The following is a 20,928-nucleotide window of genomic DNA, read 5'->3' on the forward strand; positions in this document are numbered from 1 at the left end:
TATTTGTAATTTTTCAAACAAAAATGGGATATTCATAATTATGACAAATCTCAAGGAAGGTCATTGTAATTTATTCATTAAAAAAAAACTAAATATGTAAACTGAGTAAATTATAGGACCAAAAATACTAACAACTTATATTTACAGGGCAAAATATATAATATTACCTTTTATACCGAACCAAGTACTTTATGCACTGTATAAAGGGGTCATGATCATATACTTTTTTTATTTTAAAAAATATAAGATATATTACAATCGTATATATTGCTAACAACAGATGTCGTCTGTACAAAACATTTTCTTAACATATGCTAAAGAGTTTGGAGTTATTGTTTGTGGGTCCCATTTGTTGCCCTAAGAAGGCCAAAACCACTTGGCACTGTTTTGCAAATTTTTGGGTGAGAGGAAATTCAAGAGTGGCACCTAACTAGTTGAGAATGACAATTGTGGGCATATAACTTCATCAACTCATATTATTGGAAAACAACGGAATAAAATTAAACTAGTAAAAACAAATATATGTGCGGATCGAGTTAATGTAATGAAGCGAAAGTATGTAGATCCATATATTCAAATCAACCCCGTCTACAAGATTATTTGCCCCTCTATACAAACATATCAAGCTCATCTGCAAATTTTTGAATCACAGATATATTCTTTTTATCACCTTAAAGATCACCCATACAAACGTTACCGATGCAAGACCTTGCTCTAATTGTTGTATAGACCCATGAAATATGCTTTTCTTGCTTTGGTTAAAAACTATCAGAGAAATCCGTTTGTTTAGACACCTCAAATTATGAAATTTTTAGTGATTCTCTAAAAAAATTTATTGAAAGAAGTATAGGGCAAGGGTAGTTGTGATGCAATCACTTGTACTAACATTTGTGTTGTTGGGTAGTTGTGATGCAATCACTTGTACTAACATTTGTGTTGTTTGGTCATTGCTATGTGGCATAATTTTAGGTGTACTCAACTCTATTTCAAGAGCAGTTCTTATCCCAACGTATATGAGAACTACAAACTCTATTTCAAATAGAATTTATTCTGCAACAGTTCTTATCCTAACATGCATTTGAAAGATTTCAAATTCTTTTAAATACAATTTATCCAAATTTATCAAAATATTAATTTGAGAAATTTCAAACCATATCTTAAATATGAATGTCAATTGAGGATTGAGGATTCTTCCAATTTCATCTTTTAAAGTTAATTACACTTAAACCCTTTCTAAATATATGAAATTATACTTTTTAGAAAAGAACTTTTGAAATCACAATTTGCGCCATCTCTACTGATTCTTTATTTACAACTATACTCAACTCGAAACAAACTAAATAAAATTACTTTAAAAATGAGCCAAACTTACCTTTAATCTATATGTTGAGTGTTATCAATTTCACAAATTAAAATTTGTCCATAGTGCGATTTTATATAAAAATACTTGATTAAAAAGAACCAAATTATCTTCAAAATATCAAAATTCCAAATTAACGCACAAATATCGTGGGAAAAGGACCTTGAATTAAAGAGCAAACCCCCATCATCATCCCAACTAAGCCAACAAAATGAAGGATACCTGAGCAGTTGGACCATAAAGAAAATATCATTTCAACTCTAAACCTGATACATCTGTTCACTCGTCTTCTCAATAATCAATGAAAAAAACGAATATGCTTGCTTACTCAATCCATTTCACTATGCTTATTTGCTCAATTCCTCTACATTGTGATGATTGTGAATTTGATTTTCTTCAATGTGAATCAATAAATATAGTTGTTAGTAACTTATGATTCTAAGAGCATATTTCGATGTCTGGTAAAGGTTTTTTAATTTATTGTATTAATAAATAAAAGAAAAAATAGAAAAGTAACAAAAGAATCTCCATCTGGCTAAACCCATTTTTGAGCTAAGTTCCACGATGCAAGTGGACAATATGGCAATACCAGTAGGGTCCCACGCCCCTTTTTAGGGAAAGCAACTTTGAAAATCATTTTTTTGTCATTTCCTAGTGATTTATGGAATGTTGGAATACATGGGGGGGCAAAAAAAAGAAGGGAGTAATTCTTGTTAGATCCTACACATAGAGAACCCACTGGGCCTTTAGACACCCATCCCAATGGAATAAAGAAATTCAAATACCTCACAACTTACGAACAATTATGAACCCAAACACAAATGAAGTACTGATTTGTTTTTTAATTTTGCTGCACTGCCTTGATTTTCTAATCATATTAATGGTAAATTTTCCTACACTTGGCGTTTAAAAATGTTTGGGATCTTAGTCTATCTCCGAATTATATTTGTATAGCCTTACCTTATTATAAACATGGGAACTTATAAAACATTTCTAGATAATTCTTACCTCAACATACCTCCAAAATCAAAATTCCAATTCCAATATATTCTGTGAAATTCAGTACGATAGAATTAGTATGAGTCGATACCATAAGCTCGATAAACACTAGACTATAGAGAAATGTCACTCTCGTTTTAAACCAGAAATGCAGCGATTTCAAAAGGCCACGGTTTGTTTCTTTGCCAATCATTCTCGGAGTACTAAATCCAATCCTGGCTCACAGACCTCCGAATCCCCGGGGACGGAGTACCTCAAAATGATGACCACAGAATGCGAGCAAAAATTAACAAGAGCAATTACTGTCCAATTTTCCCCTGCCCACCCAACGTATATTCTATTAAATAATTTGAAGGCCGATTTTCTAGTTGATCTTCGCCCTTGAAAAATCCATCTCAGGATGCTGCAAAATCAATAATGTTTGATGAGTGGACCACTTGAGAGAAATAAAGGGGTGGGCAAATTTGGGGGCGGCGATGGTCATTGATCATTCGGTGTTTACCTCAGCCATGAACTTCTTCAATATCTCCTGCTTCTGCGTCTCATCACTGGTCGGAAGGCCCATTTGTTTTTGTCTTTGGTCAAACTGATGAAGGCATTGTATGAGACCAAGATAACATTTATTCTTAAACAAGAGCGGGACAACAAATAAAAGGACTGAGTGATAAACCAAGCAGTGGCACATAGGCAGGAACCTGCCACAGCTCCAAAGTACAGAAAGTATCCAAAGGCCACCGAACAAAAAGTTCAGAGCAAAATGCAGTGAAGAATGGATGACAAAAGACTCTCAAATGATCAGATGGTAGTCACAATGGACTACCATCTTCAACAGCATATACGACTGTGATTCAAAACCTACTCAAATGATTGAAGTATCAGTTTTGAACCACCTAGATGCATGGACCAATGACCAAATTGGCAAACAACTGAAACTTGGATGTTATGAAGTAAGTTGATTCTTCTGGGTCCCTATGCCCCACCAACATAAAACCAAAATTTTGACGTGAGTTTCAACACATTGTAAACAGATGTCTTGACACCTTTGATGTCCAATAGAAGTTGTCCCGATGTACAGATATTCAAAGTACCAGAGTCCATATATGAGAAGATGATGTTCAGGTAAAACCAAAATTAGTGAGTCAGATGCCTTGAAGCTTTTAACTTGTGTTTGGGACATAATATTGTAAAAGCAGGCCCAAAGATAGATAGCCAACTTCAATACGTTGTAGCTGAAGAACTTTGGTAAAGACACCAAGAAGCAACCTCTTATGCTGAATAAACGTATTCTTAGATTAAATGGGCCAATAAAGCAGATGCGGAATTAAAAACATACCATCATCTTTTCCACAGTAGATCGTGTCTCAGGATCCAGATCCGACAATTTACTGTTTTCAGGTTCTACCTTTTGCGTGTCAATCTCCGGCTCACCCTTCACCAAATACTTCCACCACTCCATCTGATTTTGTTTTGTAAGGAGAATGGAGACTGATCTCTGGTCCTCTGCAGGAATATAAATTTATTATGGGTATCAGTTCATGGATTCAAGTAAACATTTTTAATTGGCTAAGTAGTGCAAACCTAAACTCCAAAAACAGTCTTCAACTTTAACAGGCTGGAAAAGCTCCCCCTACAAGTATATATAAGAGGGGAAAAAAACACTCAGTACTTGAACAACAACAGCAGTGTTTGATGATTGTGCAAGTACATGAACATTAACTGAATACTTGAACGCAAAAGAAAAAAAATAGTACAATGGCACAATTAAATATACAGAGAGGCAGGTTAAGTTACATCAATAACCGGTTGCTGACCCTTGAGCCCAACTTTGAGATGATTCTTCTTTATTTCGCATGCAATAAATCTTGACTTTGTTCCAGGAGGAACAGGAATAGTGATGTTAACTTCTTGTAATGATTGACCCCAAGAGTATGTATCCATATCAAGGCCATTGCTTTTGTTCGGAACTGCACAGAGATAAGTAAGCATTATCCAGGTAGCAACAAATAGAACAGTGACAATGTGAAGAATATATCAAAATTGAATATCCCGTGAAGTAGTATATGATGCTAGAATTGGAAATGGATGTTAGTACTTGTGCCATGCAGAATCTAAGGATCTGATGATTTTGCTATAGTTGAAAAATATTGAAAGAAAATGAATGCGGTATCACATGGAGAACCAATATTAAAAGATATGAACAAAATCACTAAGACATCCTTTTGTTTTTCTGATATTTGCAATTTCACAAAGCAGCACACAGTTGAACTTCGGATACCATCTCAAACTTCACTTCAACTTCGATTGTCGTACCCGTCCCCAAACAACAACGTGTAACCTAGAACTCAATCAAATAGTATCGCCAAATACTGGAATACGACTAATAAAAAGCTTCACTGGAATTCAATAAATAATCTAACTGGTGTATCAGAGTGTAAACTGAAAAGTAAAAATTAAGCAAACAAGAAATTTTGCTCCAGCGGAAAAAGTACCTCGACGTCCATTCTTCTCCTCCTCCTCCACTTTACTCTCACTTTCTTTCTCATCCTTAACCGCATTCTTCTTCACCTCTTCCTCCTTAACTGGCGGCGCCGCCTGCACCTCCTCCTTAATTTTCTTCTCTGCCTTACCATTCCCTTCAAATTTCACTTCTTTCCTCTTCTTCTCCTCCGCCTCCACTTTATCCTTCACCATTCTCACCACCGCATTCACATCCTTCACCAGCGAATCGCTCTTGAACAGATCGCTCTCCTTCGCAACAAATTCAAACACCTTCTCTAGAAATCCTAACGGATCCGACGGATGAAGAGTGGCATTAAACGGCTTCCTCTCCGGCGCCGCCGATGACGTTGCCTTCTGTTCTTCTTCTTCGTAATCGGAGAGTATCGCCATTAGAGATTGATAAAAAATTGAACTGAATCCCGAATGTAAGGGTTTTTGAGCGACTTCAGTTGTGGGGGTTTTGGAAAGTATAAGGTGAGACTTAGAAGAGTTACGAATATTCTAGAAGCCCTTAGCTTTTAGAGAAATTGCAGAAAGGACCCTGAGGTTACTTCAAATTATAGTAGTACATAATTTTGATGTTTCTTGGCACCAATTAATTCTAATAATCTTTTGTGGATTTAAATTTGAGATAAGTCTTTGAAAAAATATTTCAAATAATTTTACATTAAAACATTTTTAAAATATAAAATATAATTCAAATTTAGAGTCAAAGAATTTAATTTTTTTTAATTTTAAAATTATCTAAAAAATGAAAAAAAAAATTATTAAAAGTTTAAAACCCATTGATCTAAATATATTTCTATAATTTTTTTTAATTTTTCAAATTTTGATATGAATAATAATAAAGTTTTTATTGGATAACATTACAATTTTATTTTAATTCTTGTATAATGATTTAAGAAATTTTGAAATATTCAAGAATATGTTTAACGGAAATTGGTTAAAGGGTGGTTAATCACACCACCGCACTAATTTTTTGCGTTGTCACATGGCCTTTATTATAAAATAACTAACATATTTAATTTTTTAAAATTTATATTAATTGATAAATTTTCTTTCTTCCTTTTGATTAATATAATGTATTGGTTTATATAGTTTACTCTTATTTATAATATATTTTAAAGCATGAAAGATTATTTACTATATGTATGCAGGAACAACGCGACACAGAGGCTAGTTAATATATAAAAGAAGGTCTTTTTCTCTTACAAACGATGATTATGACATTGTGACACCTATTTATTATTATGCTGATATATAATACAATTAAATTTTTTTTTCTTTCTTGCTTTCTGTCTTTCTTTCTTTCTTTCTTTTTTTTTTGGATAATACATATAATGTGTTGATTTATATATATATATATTATTCATAATATATATTATAAGATATAAAATATTATTTATTATATGCAATAAAAAAACATGTCACGATAGCTAATTTTTAAATTAAAATGTATGAATTTATAAAATATTTTAAAATAGTTCAATTAGAAAATAGTCGAGTAAATAGCCCAATAAACATGTACGAAGTACAAGAACCTTTTACTACATTCCTATAGTACCCTTAAAAGTAGAATGCCAGCACTACGGACTAAACCTAACAACCTTTGATTGTGTATTATCGATACAGAATTTAAATCATGATCTGAATCAAATACAAATTTATAAAAAAAAAAAATTAAGGGGCGAAGTTAAGAACCCCAATTTCATAGTATGATTTTAAAAGAGCAAATCAATATTTTCAATTGATTGTCCTATTGAATTTTGCTCTGAAAAACTCTAATTTGATGTTCTAGGAAGTTTCTACCTATTTGTTGACTTTGTTTTCATTCTTGATATACAGCCCATCAAATGACAGGAATACTTAACGTTGGAAATCATAATTTATTGCAACTTTCACATATTTTTTTATGCTGTATTTAAAACTTCAACTTCCGTTGACTTTGTGTGCTCCACTCTACGTGAATAAAACTAATGTTCTCCATCGTCCAACTTAGATTTTAATTCTTGGCTGAAAGTCTAAATTATGTATATACATATCACACAATCTTTTACTTGCAATGAGAAGTAATTGATGACGAATTATAACATCAAGAATTCTCTCCCCGGAGGAAGTTCTTCATCTTTAAGGTAATGAAGCATTTAATTTGCATGAACTCTGCAAATTCTTTGGTTTTGATGATGGGCTAAAATTCAAGTTCTTGATTTTTTGTTGTGATCATATATATGTATTCCACGATGTTTTACTTGCTTGACGATGGCTGACAATGTTTTAATTGCTCGATGATGGCTAACGTTGAGACGAGACGAGACGAATGAGTTTAGGTTCCGTTGGTCAATGTCTATTCTTACATGTATATCGACCAGACAATTAGGACAGTTGGGATTTCTTGAAGATAAACTTTTTTTTTCTATTTTTGCGTGTGTGCATATATATACATGTATATGTATGTATATGGTCTCTAACATTGTGTGTTTATTCTCTGAAATGGGATTCACATACAATTGAGACAGAAACCAAGGAATGATGGCCTCAGAGAAGGAAATTTTCAGCCTCACGGGTCCAACATTTCTTACATCTATTGATTGGTAAGATGATCACATTCCAAGATTCAACTTTGATTTCTTGCAAGCAAAAACTCATCTATTATGGCGATATGAAGGACAATCTTACATATGTTCATGTATTCATATATAGGAACAACTCGCACCATAGACGGTCGGTTGCTGCCAGCCTCGTGCAGGGAGTCTACACGATGGAACGGGACAGGCAGCAGAACCGGGCCGGCTCTCAAGCATTGGCTCCACCATGGTGGCAATTGTTCGATTTCAAATTAAACCATATACTTGTGGACAACCAGGATCTCTCTTACTTTGGCGCTATTTATGAGTTCAACTCCTCGTATTCATACCACAGCTATTCAGGCCAGAGGCCTCCCCAGTATGTCATTGCCTTCCGGGGCACCATCAAGAAGCCTGGCAATCGGGAGCAGGACTTCAAGCTCAATCTCCATTTCATGCTCCATAATCTCAACAACAGCACCCGTTATCAAATAGGATTAGAATCTGTTCGAGAGATAGCTCACAGGGCCGGCCCCCAGAACGTTTGGCTAGCCGGGCATTCCCTGGGAGCGTCCATTGCATTGCTCATAGGACGTGACATGGTTAAGCACACAAAGATGAATCTTGAAACCTACCTCTTCAATCCTCCGTTCGCCTCTCTCCCCATCGAGAAAATAGCAAACGAGAAGTTGAGGCACGGCCTTAGGTTTGCAAGCAGTGTCCTGACTGCCGGCCTGGCTGTTGCCACCGGCGGTGGGAAGAGCGCTAAGGAAGAGGACACGTTCGTTGTTTTGTCCACGTGGATTCCTTATTTGTTTGTCAATCCATCGGACCCCATTTGTTCGGAGTACGTTGGCTATTTCGAGCATAGGGAGAAGATGGAGTCAATGGGTGCGGGGAAAATTGGAAGGCTTGCCACAAAACACTCTGTAGGGAGCATTGTTAGAGGAAAGGATTGTGAGGCAGGACATCTCATTCCTTGTGCTTATTTGAGTATCAACTTGAGCCCTTCTCAGAGTTTTAAGGAAGCCCATGGGATTCATCAGTGGTGGAGACAAGATTTGCAGTTTAAGTACAAATTGTTTCAGTACAATTAAGAGTTTTTTCTACATTGTACTAATTATGGTTTCTAGTTTTTTTTTTGTTCATTTCATGTGATGGTCTAATAGGTGTTTTTTCCTTTATTTTTTTCTTTTTTTAATGTGAAACTTTGCGAAAGGTGATCATATTCGATTTGGTAATTTTTGGGTTCGATTGAAGTGGGCATGACACGATTCAAAAATATTCACAGAGAGCTGATTTTCATCACGTTGAAAATGTTCATCTCACCAAATTTACTCAGGTCAACATGATGACTCAAAACTCGACTTGTTCCATTTTTGAAAAAATTAAAAATATGATATTAAGTGTCAATGTAGATTTTAAATTTCATTCAAGAATTTAAAATAACATCCAATATTCAACATTTAAGTAACAAATTATCCACTCAATTTTTTTATTAAAAGTTTTACTCAATTATTTCCAAAATCTACAATTTTTAATTCTAAATAATTATTATGAGGACGGGTCGACTTTGTTTCACGGCCCGGCCCACAGAAGTTTCTTTTCGGCCGTTATGGTTCAACCCAAGCCTGCCAAATTTTGTTAGATTCCACCGTTTCGGCCCAACCTTTAGCCACATTTAGAAAAATAATACTATTGAAAAAATTATTAATTTATGTAATAAAAATTATCGCCAGTTGTAGATATAAACTAATAAAATTTTAATTTTATACTAAAATTTTTATAAATTTAATAATGATAAGAATCATATTTTAATAACAATAATTAATTCTATACGTGACACGAAAGAAATTTGCTCATTCCAATTAGACATTCTAACGTAGAACATAATAATCTTATGTTTTTTTGTTTAAAAAAAAATACCTCGTTAAACGAGAGACCCTTAACACTTTACACTAATATAATTAATTGTTCGTTTATATTCAATATGAATTAATACTAAATACTCGAAAATGACAAGTCTCCTGGTCAATGACTTGACAATAAGTTTCAGAATTTCTTACTCTAATTTAATTTATCTCATATTATTTTCCACACACTAAAAAATAAATATACTACAATTAAAATAACGAAAGATGAATGACCTAAATTGTACCAACTGACGAGCATGAACAAAAACACGTGCATGTCTGAATTTCAGGACGAAAAATACAATTTTGCTTTATCATTGTCTCATTACATCTTTCTTTCTTCATCTACAGTGACCAGATGTAGAGTTCGGCGTAAAGTTGTCAATCTTTCCTTGTCATTAGACAGCTTCAAAAGTACATGGTTTCGTGATTATAATGAAATAACGCTTATTATAGTACTAATAAGACGCGCAAAATTATTATTATTTTTTCGTACACAAGTCATTTTCCTCTCCATTATTGCGAGTATCATGAGTTGCTAGTAGCTGCTATTGTTAGTCTTGAGATGATAACGACTTTAGTTAATATATTTACATCTATCGGTATAAAATTACTAGATCTAAGTTTGGTATAATTATACGTATATTTTCTATAATTTTAAAAATTAATTTAGTACTTAATATTTATTTTAATCTAATTAAAAATTACTAAATTTATTGATATTAATAAAAAAATTAAATAAAAATTCATATTTACCATCGATTAATTTATTATTGATTATTGCAGATCCGGATAAAGCTATTGTACAGCTGTTGTGGATAGATCATAGAAGAAAGGGAAGCATGGCATGTCAATTTCATGTTACACAAAATTAATCACTAATAATGGTTGGTGTTGGTGGAAATTCTTTGGTCATGACATTCTCACTATAATTAAAAGATCAAAAATTCCCAATAATCATCATTTATTACCAAAATCTACCAAATAAGCCAACTTTTCTTTTAATAAATAAATAAGTTTAGAGATGGTGATATATTAAATGAACTCGATTATCGGACCTGATATGAATTATTTAAAAATACCCCACAAAAGACGAATTTATATTTAGGAGGTAAGAAAGTGTCGAAACAGAATAAAGATCTGTACAATGCACTTGCACAATCAATGATCGAAAATAGCAACTATATGTCCAAATGGACACTGGAAGGTTCAAGTCATGTTATGTGGACTTGTATGTTTTTCGAGAATTCTTTGGTGTACCAATTTTTAAATATTGAAATTTATCTTTTAATTTATTTTTTCTTCCGAAAGAATTTGGTCAAAATAGTAATATTTTTAATAAATTCACAATTATATATTTTTTTTTTCTCGCAACCCGGTACACCACGTTTCTTTTTTCTTAAGAATTTCTTTCTTTCTCACCCCTTCATACCATGATTTTTTTTTCTTTCAAAAATTTCTTTGTTCCCTTCATCTCATACTATAGTTCGGCAGACAATCGTACAGTAACAACCAGTCACTCTAAAATTCAATTCTGCAACCTTTTTTCCAAACTCAAATACGTACTAACTGTAACTCTCAGCTCGGGATCGGTACATATTTTTTTCTTAAATTACTTCTTTGCCCTTTTGGATATCTTGATAGAGATGTGCTATATCCACTTAACATTTTAAAGAGTCCAAATATTTTGTTATAATGAAACTATAGTATAGATGAAACTTAAATTATGAATACATTGAGCCCTAATGCTCCAACTTTAGCAACTTATGATATTGCTCTTTTACAAGAAATGATGACCAAAAATAAGTGCTACCTCTAAGGACATGATGTGACATTGTCACTCCACTCCACACTAAGAATAATAAGGCTAAGGAAAGAATCCTTTTCTTTTCTCTAAAGAATCTTTCAAGTAGAAGTTTTTTACTTAGAAAATTTCCAATACTTTCATTAGTTGGAAGTGTTAGCCATTAGGTTTGTTTCCCATAATTATACAAAATAATAATACACAAAAAGTTGTTCTATTTTTAATCAAGATATGGTACTTTTTTTTTAAATTGAAAGGGTTTTTCTTTTTAATATTCCTTTTCATTTACTACTTTTAGGCTTTACATTTTTAATAATAAAAAATTATCTCTAGTTTTTCTTCTTTGTAAAACTATCATGAATTATTATAAATTGTTTTTATTTTTATTTTCTTTGCAAATTGATTTGCATCATATGTCAATCTCTTCAAAAAGTGACATTATTGTTATTATTTTTGTTGTTTGTGGCTTTTCTTCGTTTTTGTTATCGTAATTATATTGCATGTGCATCCTGTGTCAAGTAGAGATGACAAATAAGGTGGGTAGATCGGTCTCGATCACAAACCTATTATACGTTTGGTTATAAATAGTAGGTCTGGATCTGAGGATTATTATTTTTTTTTTTTGGTTAATATCTCTCTCTCATAGAATTCACTATTTCACTTAACAATATAATAAAGAAAAAAACTACTATCACTCTTTAGAATTCTTCATATGTAAAAAATATGTTTTATTAGTATTATTTTATTAAAAAAATTATTTTTATCGATATCATATACACTTTGACTGAAAAAAAAAAGTACATATATCAACCAATTAGGGGCGAAAAAAAATCAAGTTTTAAAGGTTAGACCCACAGGGTCTGGGTTCAAGATAGATTCGAAGCGGGACATGATAGATTTCAGGTCTAGTTAGTAGTGGGTCTGAGGCGGGATGAATTTTGAATTTAATAAAATTTAACACGTACTATCATTATTGTTAGTATCAAATGTAAGGTAAATTACAATGACCTCCTCAAAAGGTTTGGCATAATTATGAATATTCCCTCATTGTTTGAAAAATTATCAATACCCCCCTGATTTTAACAGTAACCTAACAATTAGAGCAATCCGTTAGGTTCTCATTCATTTTTTGTGGTGAACTGACCAAAATATTCTTATGAATTAAGAATTATAATTTTATTTATTTTTTATAATTTTTTTGTATGGATTAAGTGGATAATTTTTTTTTATAATTTTAAAATATTTGTTTATTTTTTTTCAATTTTTTTATTTAAAAAAAAATAAAAAATACAATAAGGGTAAAGTTGATAGTTTGATACATCCATCTAATGATTACATAATTTCATCAAACATTAAGAAGGTATTTATAATTTTTCAAATAATAAAAAAAAATATTTGTAATTATGACAAATCTTAAGAGTGGTGGTCGTGATTTACTCATCAAATGTAAATGAAGTACTAGTATACTAAATAAACAGACAAACATAATATTATTTACAAAAAATCTCAGGACATCTTCACAACTAATAAAAGAACTCTAAGAAGTAAAAAGATAAACATGTCATTTCACTAAATACATCAACTCACTTAGCAACCACCTCTTTCCTTACAACCCCTCCATCCAATTCAAGACCTTTTCCACCAAGTTTAAAACCAGAAAGTCAGTGCCCAACAAGCAAACAAAGAGAAAAAGTTAAGGAAACTGATGAGACCAAAACAGTAAACACTCCGAACTAATTCATTCTATACTTGTCTCCAGTTCTAAGTAGAGGCCAGCTAATCTCCCTTGATGTCGACCTCGTACCAAACCCCTCCAATTCCAATTGGTAATTTTTAATTTAAATTGAATTTAGTCGAGTCTAAATTGATTATATAGTAAGTACAATACACTTATTGAATAATTAATATATAATTAGAAAAAATGATCAATCACACAATTTTAGTAAAAAAAATTCATCATCATCACACACTTCTGCAACAAAACATATTGCTCTGACTCTCTTTTTTTTCTTTTTTTTTTTGTACTAATATTACATCTCGTATTTGCTATAATGCGTGTTTTATGCTTAATTTGATAGTAAATTAGTTATAGTTGTAATGGAATCATTTTGATTCAAACAAAAGTGGTTCATATTCTTTATTTACTTATTTTTTAAAAGATAAAAGACAAACTGTCAATAAGGTAATATATTTTGGGACATATTATATAAATTTTTAACATAAATTTAAAATTATATATAATTATTAATGACGAGTGAACCCATAATCACGATCCCACCTAATAACCACCAAAAATATCAATTCATGAAATATTTCTAAAGTGAGCTCTTATCAAAATAAATAAATATACAAGACGTAATATTGTAAATTCTTCCCTATAAAATGAGTCTAAATTGGAATTTTAAAAAACAAAATTAATTAAATCGCAATCGTATACATTGTGATATGCATACTTAGCATCGTGATTCGAATCTTTTATCATAAATTAATGTTATATTTTATATATATGTTTGATATATATTATTTATACAAAAGTAATGTAAATTGTATATAATGCAATACAACATACGATATATATACGAAATTCAATACGAACATATTGGGAAATTCTTGTTTGAACTAAATTCGATTAAATTTGAATCTATCGTATAAATAAATTCGACCGAATTAAATTTAAACAAATTTTTTTCACAACATACCACACATATAACACATAAATAGAAAAAACATACACATCCCACACTACAGGTCTACTCTACACAAAAAAGACACAAATACACACACTATAGGGCTACTCTACACAAAATATGCACACACATTCCACACCAAAGGTCTACTCTACAATCCTCCCTATAAGTTACCCCTAAAACTTCCATAGCTAGACAACCCACACTTCTCTTTCTTCTTCTTCGTTTATTCCCCTTTCTCTCTATTTACCACCAAGCCTAAGGCAATGGAATATGGCAGGCTCGGAAAAGCCGAGCCTGGTGGCTCCTCATCCCGGGACCTGCCTACTGACCCCAAACCAACACCCAAAAAGTCCAAAATCAAGCTTCTGCTCATCCTAGCCGCCACACTCATTGTGGCGTCCGCCGTCTCCGCCGCGCTCGTGGTGGTCATCAGAAACAGAGCGAATTCCGGCCCCGGCGCACGGCTACACAATCGACGGCCGTCTCAAGCCATGTCCCGAGCATGTAGCCGTACTTTGTATCCTTCTCTCTGCCTCAACTCGCTCCTCGACTTCCCCGGCGCGATCACCGCCTCCGACGGAGAACTCGTCCACATTTCCGTTAATATGACTCTCCAAAAAGTCGGCCGCGCTCTGTTTTCCGCGTCTGAGATCCGCAATCTCGATATGGATCCTCGCGTCAGGTTCGTTCGAATTAATGTCGATCGAAATTTACCGTTTTTTTTTTTTTTTACACTGTGCAACTACCTCAGGTCGGCGTACATGGACTGCCTAGAGCTCCTCGACGACTCCGTGGACCTCCTCTCTCGCTCCCTCACCTCCGTCGTGCCCGGAGGCGCACCCGCCGGGTCCACTCAGGACGTCTTAACTTGGCTCAGCGCCTCTTTAACTAACCAGGACACCTGCAACGAAGGCTTCGATGAACTGAACGGCTTCGTGAAGAGTCAAATGTCCGATAGGCTAAAGGATTTATCCGAGCTCGTGAGCAATTGTCTCGCGATATACGCCGCCGCCGGAGGCGACCGGGATTTCTCCGGTATACCGATACAGAATCGCCGCCGGCGATTACTGAGCCACAAAAAAGAGCACGAGCCGTTCCCGTTGCCAATATGGTTATCCCGGAGAGAACGAGTACTGCTAGACATGCCGGTGTCGGCGATTAATGCCGATATAATCGTCTCGAAAGACGGCAACGGATCGTACAAAACAATAGCAGAGGCGATCAAGAAGGCGCCCGAGCACAGTAATCGGCGATTCATCATCTACGTGAGGGCAGGAAGGTAATTTCACATTAAGTTTGAAAAAAGTTTGGCAAGGCACCCGTGCCACACTGTTCTTTTTGGTTGGTTTGGCTTTTTAGTTGTTGGTTTTTCATAATAATGATGAAGCAAATGACTTGAATGTCCCTGTCATTATGCTTTCGTAATTGCCTCTCAAACCCAGTTATTATTATTTGATTGGAATGTTGACTTCATGAGTCCAATCATGATGTTGCTCCAACCCTATTAAAATTATTATTCATAATTTAAAACTATATCTTTATTATAATAGTTTGAAAGATCATATAATTATCTTTTGTTATCCATATATGTCGGCTCAATTAATACAGTCTAAAAAATTTAATTTAAAAAATATGACATGTTCGATTGTTGTTATTAAGTTAATTATGCTGATACCTAATTTGAAGGGTGTTCATAATTGATTCTATTTATATTCTCGACTGGAATTGATGATCAGAGTTGAGCCATCAAGAATTTTTAAATTCTTTCATATTGGTTGACATGATTTGAAATGTTTTTGTTCTTTCTACACATAATCATAAGAGTGCGTGCGATTTTATTTTATTCTTACAAAAAGTGAGAGTTGACACACTAAATTTTACTATTAAGGGGCAAAAGGGGAAAAGAAAAGAGAAATGGTTGTGATTTGTTGAATATAACATAATGTTGTAGATACGAAGAGGATAACTTGAAGGTGGGAAGGAAGAAGACAAACATAATGTTCATCGGAGATGGCAAGGGCAAGACAGTCATTTCAGGAGGAAAAAGCGTGCAGGATAAATTGACAACATTCCACACCGCGTCCTTTGGTAAAATTCCCTTTCTCATCTCCCCCCCTTTTGCCTTTTGCGCTCTCTTTTTTCACTATTCGCCTTTTTATCCCCATTACTTGGATTATTCTCACTTGGGCCCTGAAAACTATGCGCATTTTGGCATTACATGTCCCCGAACATGCAACGTGGCTTTCACACAGTCTCGTTAACGCTGTCTGGGACACGCACCCGCTTTCTCTTTCCGTTGTGCTTGTATTTTTGGTCACAAGTCATGATTTAACAAATTTACCCTTCTACGCGGCGTATATTTATTTATTTGGATGAGCTCCATTAATTACAACTATCACCAAAAAAAAATAATAATAAATTAATAGTGACAAAAAAAATCAAGTGATAGTATCAATAAGAACAGTAATTATATATATAAGCCGGCAAAATTTTTATTTTATTAGGGCAACAATTTAATAGTAGTGATTATTATGTTAAAGTTATTTGCATAGATAATTAGTGATATGTTTATTGTGATAACATCATTATGTTGTTAGTAACAACTTATAAAATTCTATCTTTCGTAAGTTTTCAAAAAAATATATTGTGATAAGACTAAAAAATTAAAAATAACAACAATGTTAAAATTGTGGAGGGCAATCAAAAGTGTTATTCTTGCTCCAAATGATAATATTTTTTTTCTTTATTATTTGATTAATATATTTTTTTCCTTTTTGCTTCCACCTAAATTTAAGGCCATGACATAGCATTAATTAGATTTGTACTATGATCTATTTTCAATCTCCAAATGACATGATATTGTTAATCATTCATCTTGATGCCCACTTTTAACATAGGATGCCAATGAGAAGAAATTCTTGCATCATCCTACTTTGCCACGAATCTTTCTTAATATTTACTGAAGATGCTTTTCAAGATCTTTTAGTTCAGCTAAATCTATGTGTCTTTCCCTCTTCATGTGTTTGCTAATACTCAATTGGCATACAGCCGCAACCGGCGCCGGTTTCATTGCTAGGGACATAACCTTTGAGAACTGGGCCGGTCCCAGCAAGCATCAAGCTGTCGCCCTCCGAGTCGGTGCGGACCACGCTGTGGTCTACAGATGCAACGTGATCGGGTACCAAGACACACTATACACACACTCGCAACGACAATTTTATCGCGAGTGTGACATCTATGGCACGGTGGACTTCATCTTTGGCAACGCGGCCGTTGTGTTCCAAAACTGCACGCTACACGCCCGAAAGCCCATGCAACTTCAAAAGAACACGATCACGGCCCAGAACCGCAAGGACCCTAATCAGAACACAGGCATTTCGATCCACGCCTGTAGGATTGTGGCCGAACCTGACCTGGAGGCAGCCAAAGGCGCCTACCCGACGTATTTAGGGCGGCCGTGGAAGATGTACTCGCGCACCGTATACATGCTCTCGTACTTGGGTGATCACATTCATCCTAGGGGGTGGCTAGAGTGGAACTCAACGTTTGCCCTAGACACGTTATACTATGGGGAGTACATGAACTATGGACCGGGTGCTGCGTTAGGGCAACGCGTGAAATGGCCTGGATATCGTGTGATCACATCCACGATCGAGGCCAGCAAGTTTACAGTGGCACAATTTATCTATGGGTCGTCGTGGTTGCCCTCCACTGGGGTGGCATTCTTGGCTGGGCTATCAAATTGAATCACACACATAACTAATTCTATTTTAAGTAAACTGGGCTTGGTCTATACATGGCTATGGTCCTATTGATATAGTATAGTAATTTTTTAGGTTTTTTCTCTAATTTCATATGGTCAAAAATTAATATTTTCTTAAACCGGATTCGAGTTTGAAGCCACTCGAATTCATTAATATTTGTGTTTTTATTACAAATGAGAGTTTTCATTGTCTGTCTTCTTAATTCGATAATGTTGGATGGATGGAGAGTCTTGCATCCGATCCACTGAAAGTTTTACAAATTGACTCATAAGATTGAGTAATGGACTAAGATTTGTTACCAAAATAGTGATTTTGAAGTGTTGTGAATCAAAATGATGCAGTAAAGTTGAATGAAAATAATGTGGAATTGGGCAAGAGAGTACTGTACTTTATTTTGACTCCCAGAACTACTGCATTGTTTGTCTAAATACCGAAGCAATAGTGTTGAAGCTGTTCAGTCGGTTGGGCTTTAAATACTTATAATGAATTCTTAATTCCACCAACTAATCGTGTGACCCACAAGATATATGCAATGAACAAGTGACCATGTGAATGAATTGACTCAGCTGGATCATGATATAAAATTTGTCTTGATCTAAATTCAAAGGTGACTTTTATCGATATCAACATTGATTTTGGTGAAAAAGTATAAAAGGCTCTATTTTTAATGTTTTATCTTATATTTTAGAATTAATTATACTTATACCCTATCAAATGTAAAATTACACTTTATTTAAAAATAGTTTAAAATATTATAATTATATCCTTTTTACACCTGATACACTTTTTCTAAGGTTTGTACCAGAAATACTGATGTCAACAAAAATAATTACATATAATTTTATTTTTTTTGAAGTATAATTTAAAACTTTTTTGAAAACACATTTTCAAATAGAATCTAAATATAATTATTCCTATATTTTATTGTATAAGTATATAAAAATAATTACATTTACACCCCTTAATCTATACCTTTTGAGTATTTACACATACATTACCATAAACTGCAATATTACTTATACACAAACCCCTATTTTTAAAAAAAATTACACATATATCTCCAAATTATCATCATCACACAAACTATTCATGTTCTGTAACTGTTAGGGCCAATTTGTTTAAGCTAACTATGAATCAAATAGTGTAAATGTAATTATCCTAAGTATGTATTATATATTTAAGAAAAAAGTTATACCGGATGTGAAATATATAATAAATTAATTAATTACTTGCATTACAATTTTACTAGCATTATAAATAATTGCGTATACCCAATCCCAAATATTGCTTATTACTCATATATGATAAGAGTAGGAGGCAGCAAGGTTTATTACATTGAAGTTACAAGGTCGAATTAAATGAAACATTAGATACAAGGTGCATTTCCGGTTCAGTAAGCTGAAAGGAGAATCAGAAGGGTTCCAAACATCAAGGATCGAGCACCTAAAGTGCCATCTTCTTCATCAAGGACCGGATCCATCTCCACAAATTTTCTACCAACTGAAGAAGTTATCTACAAACTCCTCTGGATAAAATCCCATATTCTGTCCTCCATGTATGTGCGGTCCCTAAGCCGACGAGGCATGTGCCTTTCGTCTGGGAAAATCAACAACTCGTAAGGTTTCCCAGCTGCCACAAGCGCGTTCACAAGCCTCGCTGTGTGCCTGAAATGCACGTTCTCATCTATCATACCGTGCACAAGCAGCAGCTTCCCTTTCATGTTATCAACATGGTGCATTACGGAACTGCGTAGATAGCTCGACTCTTTTTCGGAAGGCAAACCCATGTATTTTTCAGTATAAAATGTGTCATATCCGTCCCATGATGTGACTGGAGCACCAGAGACTGCACATTTGAAAACTTCAGGAAACCTTGCGAGGGTCATGGCTGAGAGGTATCCGCCGTAACTCCATCCGTACAAGCCAATGTGACCAGGTTGGGCTAACCCGTGGTTAATGAGCCATTCTGCTCCAGTTAGTTGATCCTCGGCCTCAATCTGGCCGCAGTTGTATTTGATGGCACCTTCAAATTTGAGCCCACGTCGAGCGGATCCTCTGTTATCCATCTGCGGAAAGCATAGCAGCCATGATAAGGTACAAGTCCACCATATCTTGTCATGAAGTGAAAAGGAAGACGAATAATACTGGATATTGGAAAATCAAGGCATATTCCAAAAGTAGATAAAAAGGGGCAAAAGATAGATATTCGACTCAACTGAATATAAAAGGGGCTTTTAGATGGAAATGAAACAAGCTAACCTTCCAAACTAATATGCCTTTACTTCTCAGATATTGGGCTCTCATGTCGACTGTGTTTATCCAAGAATCACACACTAGTTGTACACCGGGGCCACCATAAACTTGAATCATCGTTTTGTACGGCGGTGGTCCAAATCTTGCAACATCAGGTTTGTATAGTGCTCCATACAAAGCAGTTCCGTCCTTCGCCTCTACCTTAATTATCTCTGGAAACTCAAGCTGGAGTTTCTTGAATCTGGGATTATAGACTGGCTGCTCATAAAAAGACGTAATCAAGCTTCCATCGAGCAAAGAGTTTAGAGTAACTTTGGGAGGTGAACCCAAGGAATCATGGATATCTACAAACCTCTGAAGCTGATGATCCAGCACAACCACATGTTTTCCCTTTCCCTGTGTCAATCTCATGGGAACCTGTAAGGAATGGCCTGCATCCGGGAATAAGTTGGTGCAGTAAAGATGAGATTCCAAAGGACCATCTAGAGTTCCAGTAAAATAAACGACGCCAGTAACCTCATTCACACCAGCAACTTGCTCAACCATCCAATCACCTTGAGTGATTGGTCCCAAACACTCTCCATCTATATCGTACAAATACAAATGTTTAAATCCTGTTTTTTCACTAGCCCAGATGAATCCAGCAGTTGACTTATTAGGTACTTTGTCTAATGGCGTGAAACAGTCATGTAGATTGATCCATGTTTCGTGTTCTTCTTCCAAGATGACTTTCCTCTGACCAGTTTTTATATCAAACCTGAGGATTTTCAGTTTAGAATGTGTTCTATTCAGCACCTGAGCCGTGAGAATATTTCCACGCATCCAGTTAACTCTCGCCAAATATTCCTCATTTTCTACCCGGTCTCCACCGCAATGAAGATCCATCCAACTAACTGGTCCTCCGTTGGCAGAAACAACCCCCAAACGAACTTTCACGTTTGAACTGCCAGCAAAAGGGTAAGCATGGTCTTCCTGTGCATCTGAACCCACAGAATTTTTGCCTTGGTGCATGATCCTAAAGCGGGGTATCTCAGATGAATCCACCTCGGTGAATGCAATATATTTGCTGTCTAGTGACCACCA

The 20,928-nt window shown here is 34.6% G+C and overlaps 4 protein-coding genes across 4 annotated transcripts in view; 2 read left to right on the forward strand and 2 right to left on the reverse strand.

Annotated features, from left to right (window-relative positions):
• LOC105166743 (protein BOBBER 1) lies at window positions 2,387–5,317 on the reverse strand. The gene is made up of 6 exons (XM_011086205.2): window positions 4,849–5,317; window positions 4,151–4,323; window positions 3,938–3,986; window positions 3,693–3,859; window positions 2,862–2,945; window positions 2,387–2,762 (listed from the first exon to the last, which is right to left on the reverse strand). The coding sequence occupies exons 1-6, from the start codon at window positions 5,246–5,248 to the stop codon at window positions 2,724–2,726; spliced, it is 912 nt and encodes a 303-aa protein (XP_011084507.1). The 5' UTR covers window positions 5,249–5,317; the 3' UTR covers window positions 2,387–2,723.
• LOC105166919 (GDSL esterase/lipase At4g10955-like) lies at window positions 6,873–8,716 on the forward strand. Its single transcript, XM_011086440.2, has 3 exons — window positions 6,873–6,990; window positions 7,375–7,449; window positions 7,559–8,716. The coding sequence occupies exons 1-3, from the start codon at window positions 6,935–6,937 to the stop codon at window positions 8,517–8,519; spliced, it is 1,092 nt and encodes a 363-aa protein (XP_011084742.2). The 5' UTR covers window positions 6,873–6,934; the 3' UTR covers window positions 8,520–8,716.
• LOC105166744 (probable pectinesterase/pectinesterase inhibitor 61) lies at window positions 13,950–17,968 on the forward strand. Its single transcript, XM_011086206.2, has 4 exons — window positions 13,950–14,511; window positions 14,581–15,108; window positions 15,781–15,917; window positions 16,878–17,968. Exons 1-4 carry the CDS (start codon window positions 14,093–14,095, stop codon window positions 17,573–17,575), a joined length of 1,782 nt encoding a protein of 593 aa, XP_011084508.1. The 5' UTR covers window positions 13,950–14,092; the 3' UTR covers window positions 17,576–17,968.
• The window catches only part of LOC105166745 (dipeptidyl aminopeptidase 4), a gene marked incomplete in the record, with an annotated part of 5,303 nt that continues 3,226 nt past the window's right edge, over window positions 18,852–20,928 (reverse strand). Inside the window, 2 exon segments of the mRNA XM_011086207.2 lie at window positions 18,852–19,658; window positions 19,852–20,928. Coding sequence (XP_011084509.1) covers window positions 19,107–19,658; window positions 19,852–20,928 — 1,629 coding nt within the window.

This window comes from Sesamum indicum, linkage group LG7 (genome assembly GCF_000512975.1).
Source record: "Sesamum indicum cultivar Zhongzhi No. 13 linkage group LG7, S_indicum_v1.0, whole genome shotgun sequence".
Lineage (NCBI taxonomy): Eukaryota > Viridiplantae > Streptophyta > Magnoliopsida > Lamiales > Pedaliaceae > Sesamum > Sesamum indicum.

Coding starts and splice junctions, on each gene's coding strand:
- LOC105166743 (XM_011086205.2), bottom strand. CDS start 5,248: ATGGCGATACTCTCCGATTACGAAGAAGAAGAACAGAAGGCAACGTCA. Junction 4,324..4,848: donor GGAGAAGAATGGACGTCGAG/GTACTTTTTCCG, acceptor ATCTCTGTGCAG/TTCCGAACAAAAGCAATGGC. Junction 2,946..3,692: donor CTACTGTGGAAAAGATGATG/GTATGTTTTTAA, acceptor TGCCTTCATCAG/TTTGACCAAAGACAAAAACA.
- LOC105166919 (XM_011086440.2), top strand. CDS start 6,935: ATGACGAATTATAACATCAAGAATTCTCTCCCCGGAGGAAGTTCTTCA. Junction 6,991..7,374: donor GGAAGTTCTTCATCTTTAAG/GTAATGAAGCAT, acceptor CAATTGAGACAG/AAACCAAGGAATGATGGCCT. Junction 7,450..7,558: donor TTTCTTACATCTATTGATTG/GTAAGATGATCA, acceptor ATTCATATATAG/GAACAACTCGCACCATAGAC.
- LOC105166744 (XM_011086206.2), top strand. CDS start 14,093: ATGGAATATGGCAGGCTCGGAAAAGCCGAGCCTGGTGGCTCCTCATCC. Junction 15,109..15,780: donor ATCTACGTGAGGGCAGGAAG/GTAATTTCACAT, acceptor ATAATGTTGTAG/ATACGAAGAGGATAACTTGA. Junction 15,918..16,877: donor ATTCCACACCGCGTCCTTTG/GTAAAATTCCCT, acceptor ATTGGCATACAG/CCGCAACCGGCGCCGGTTTC.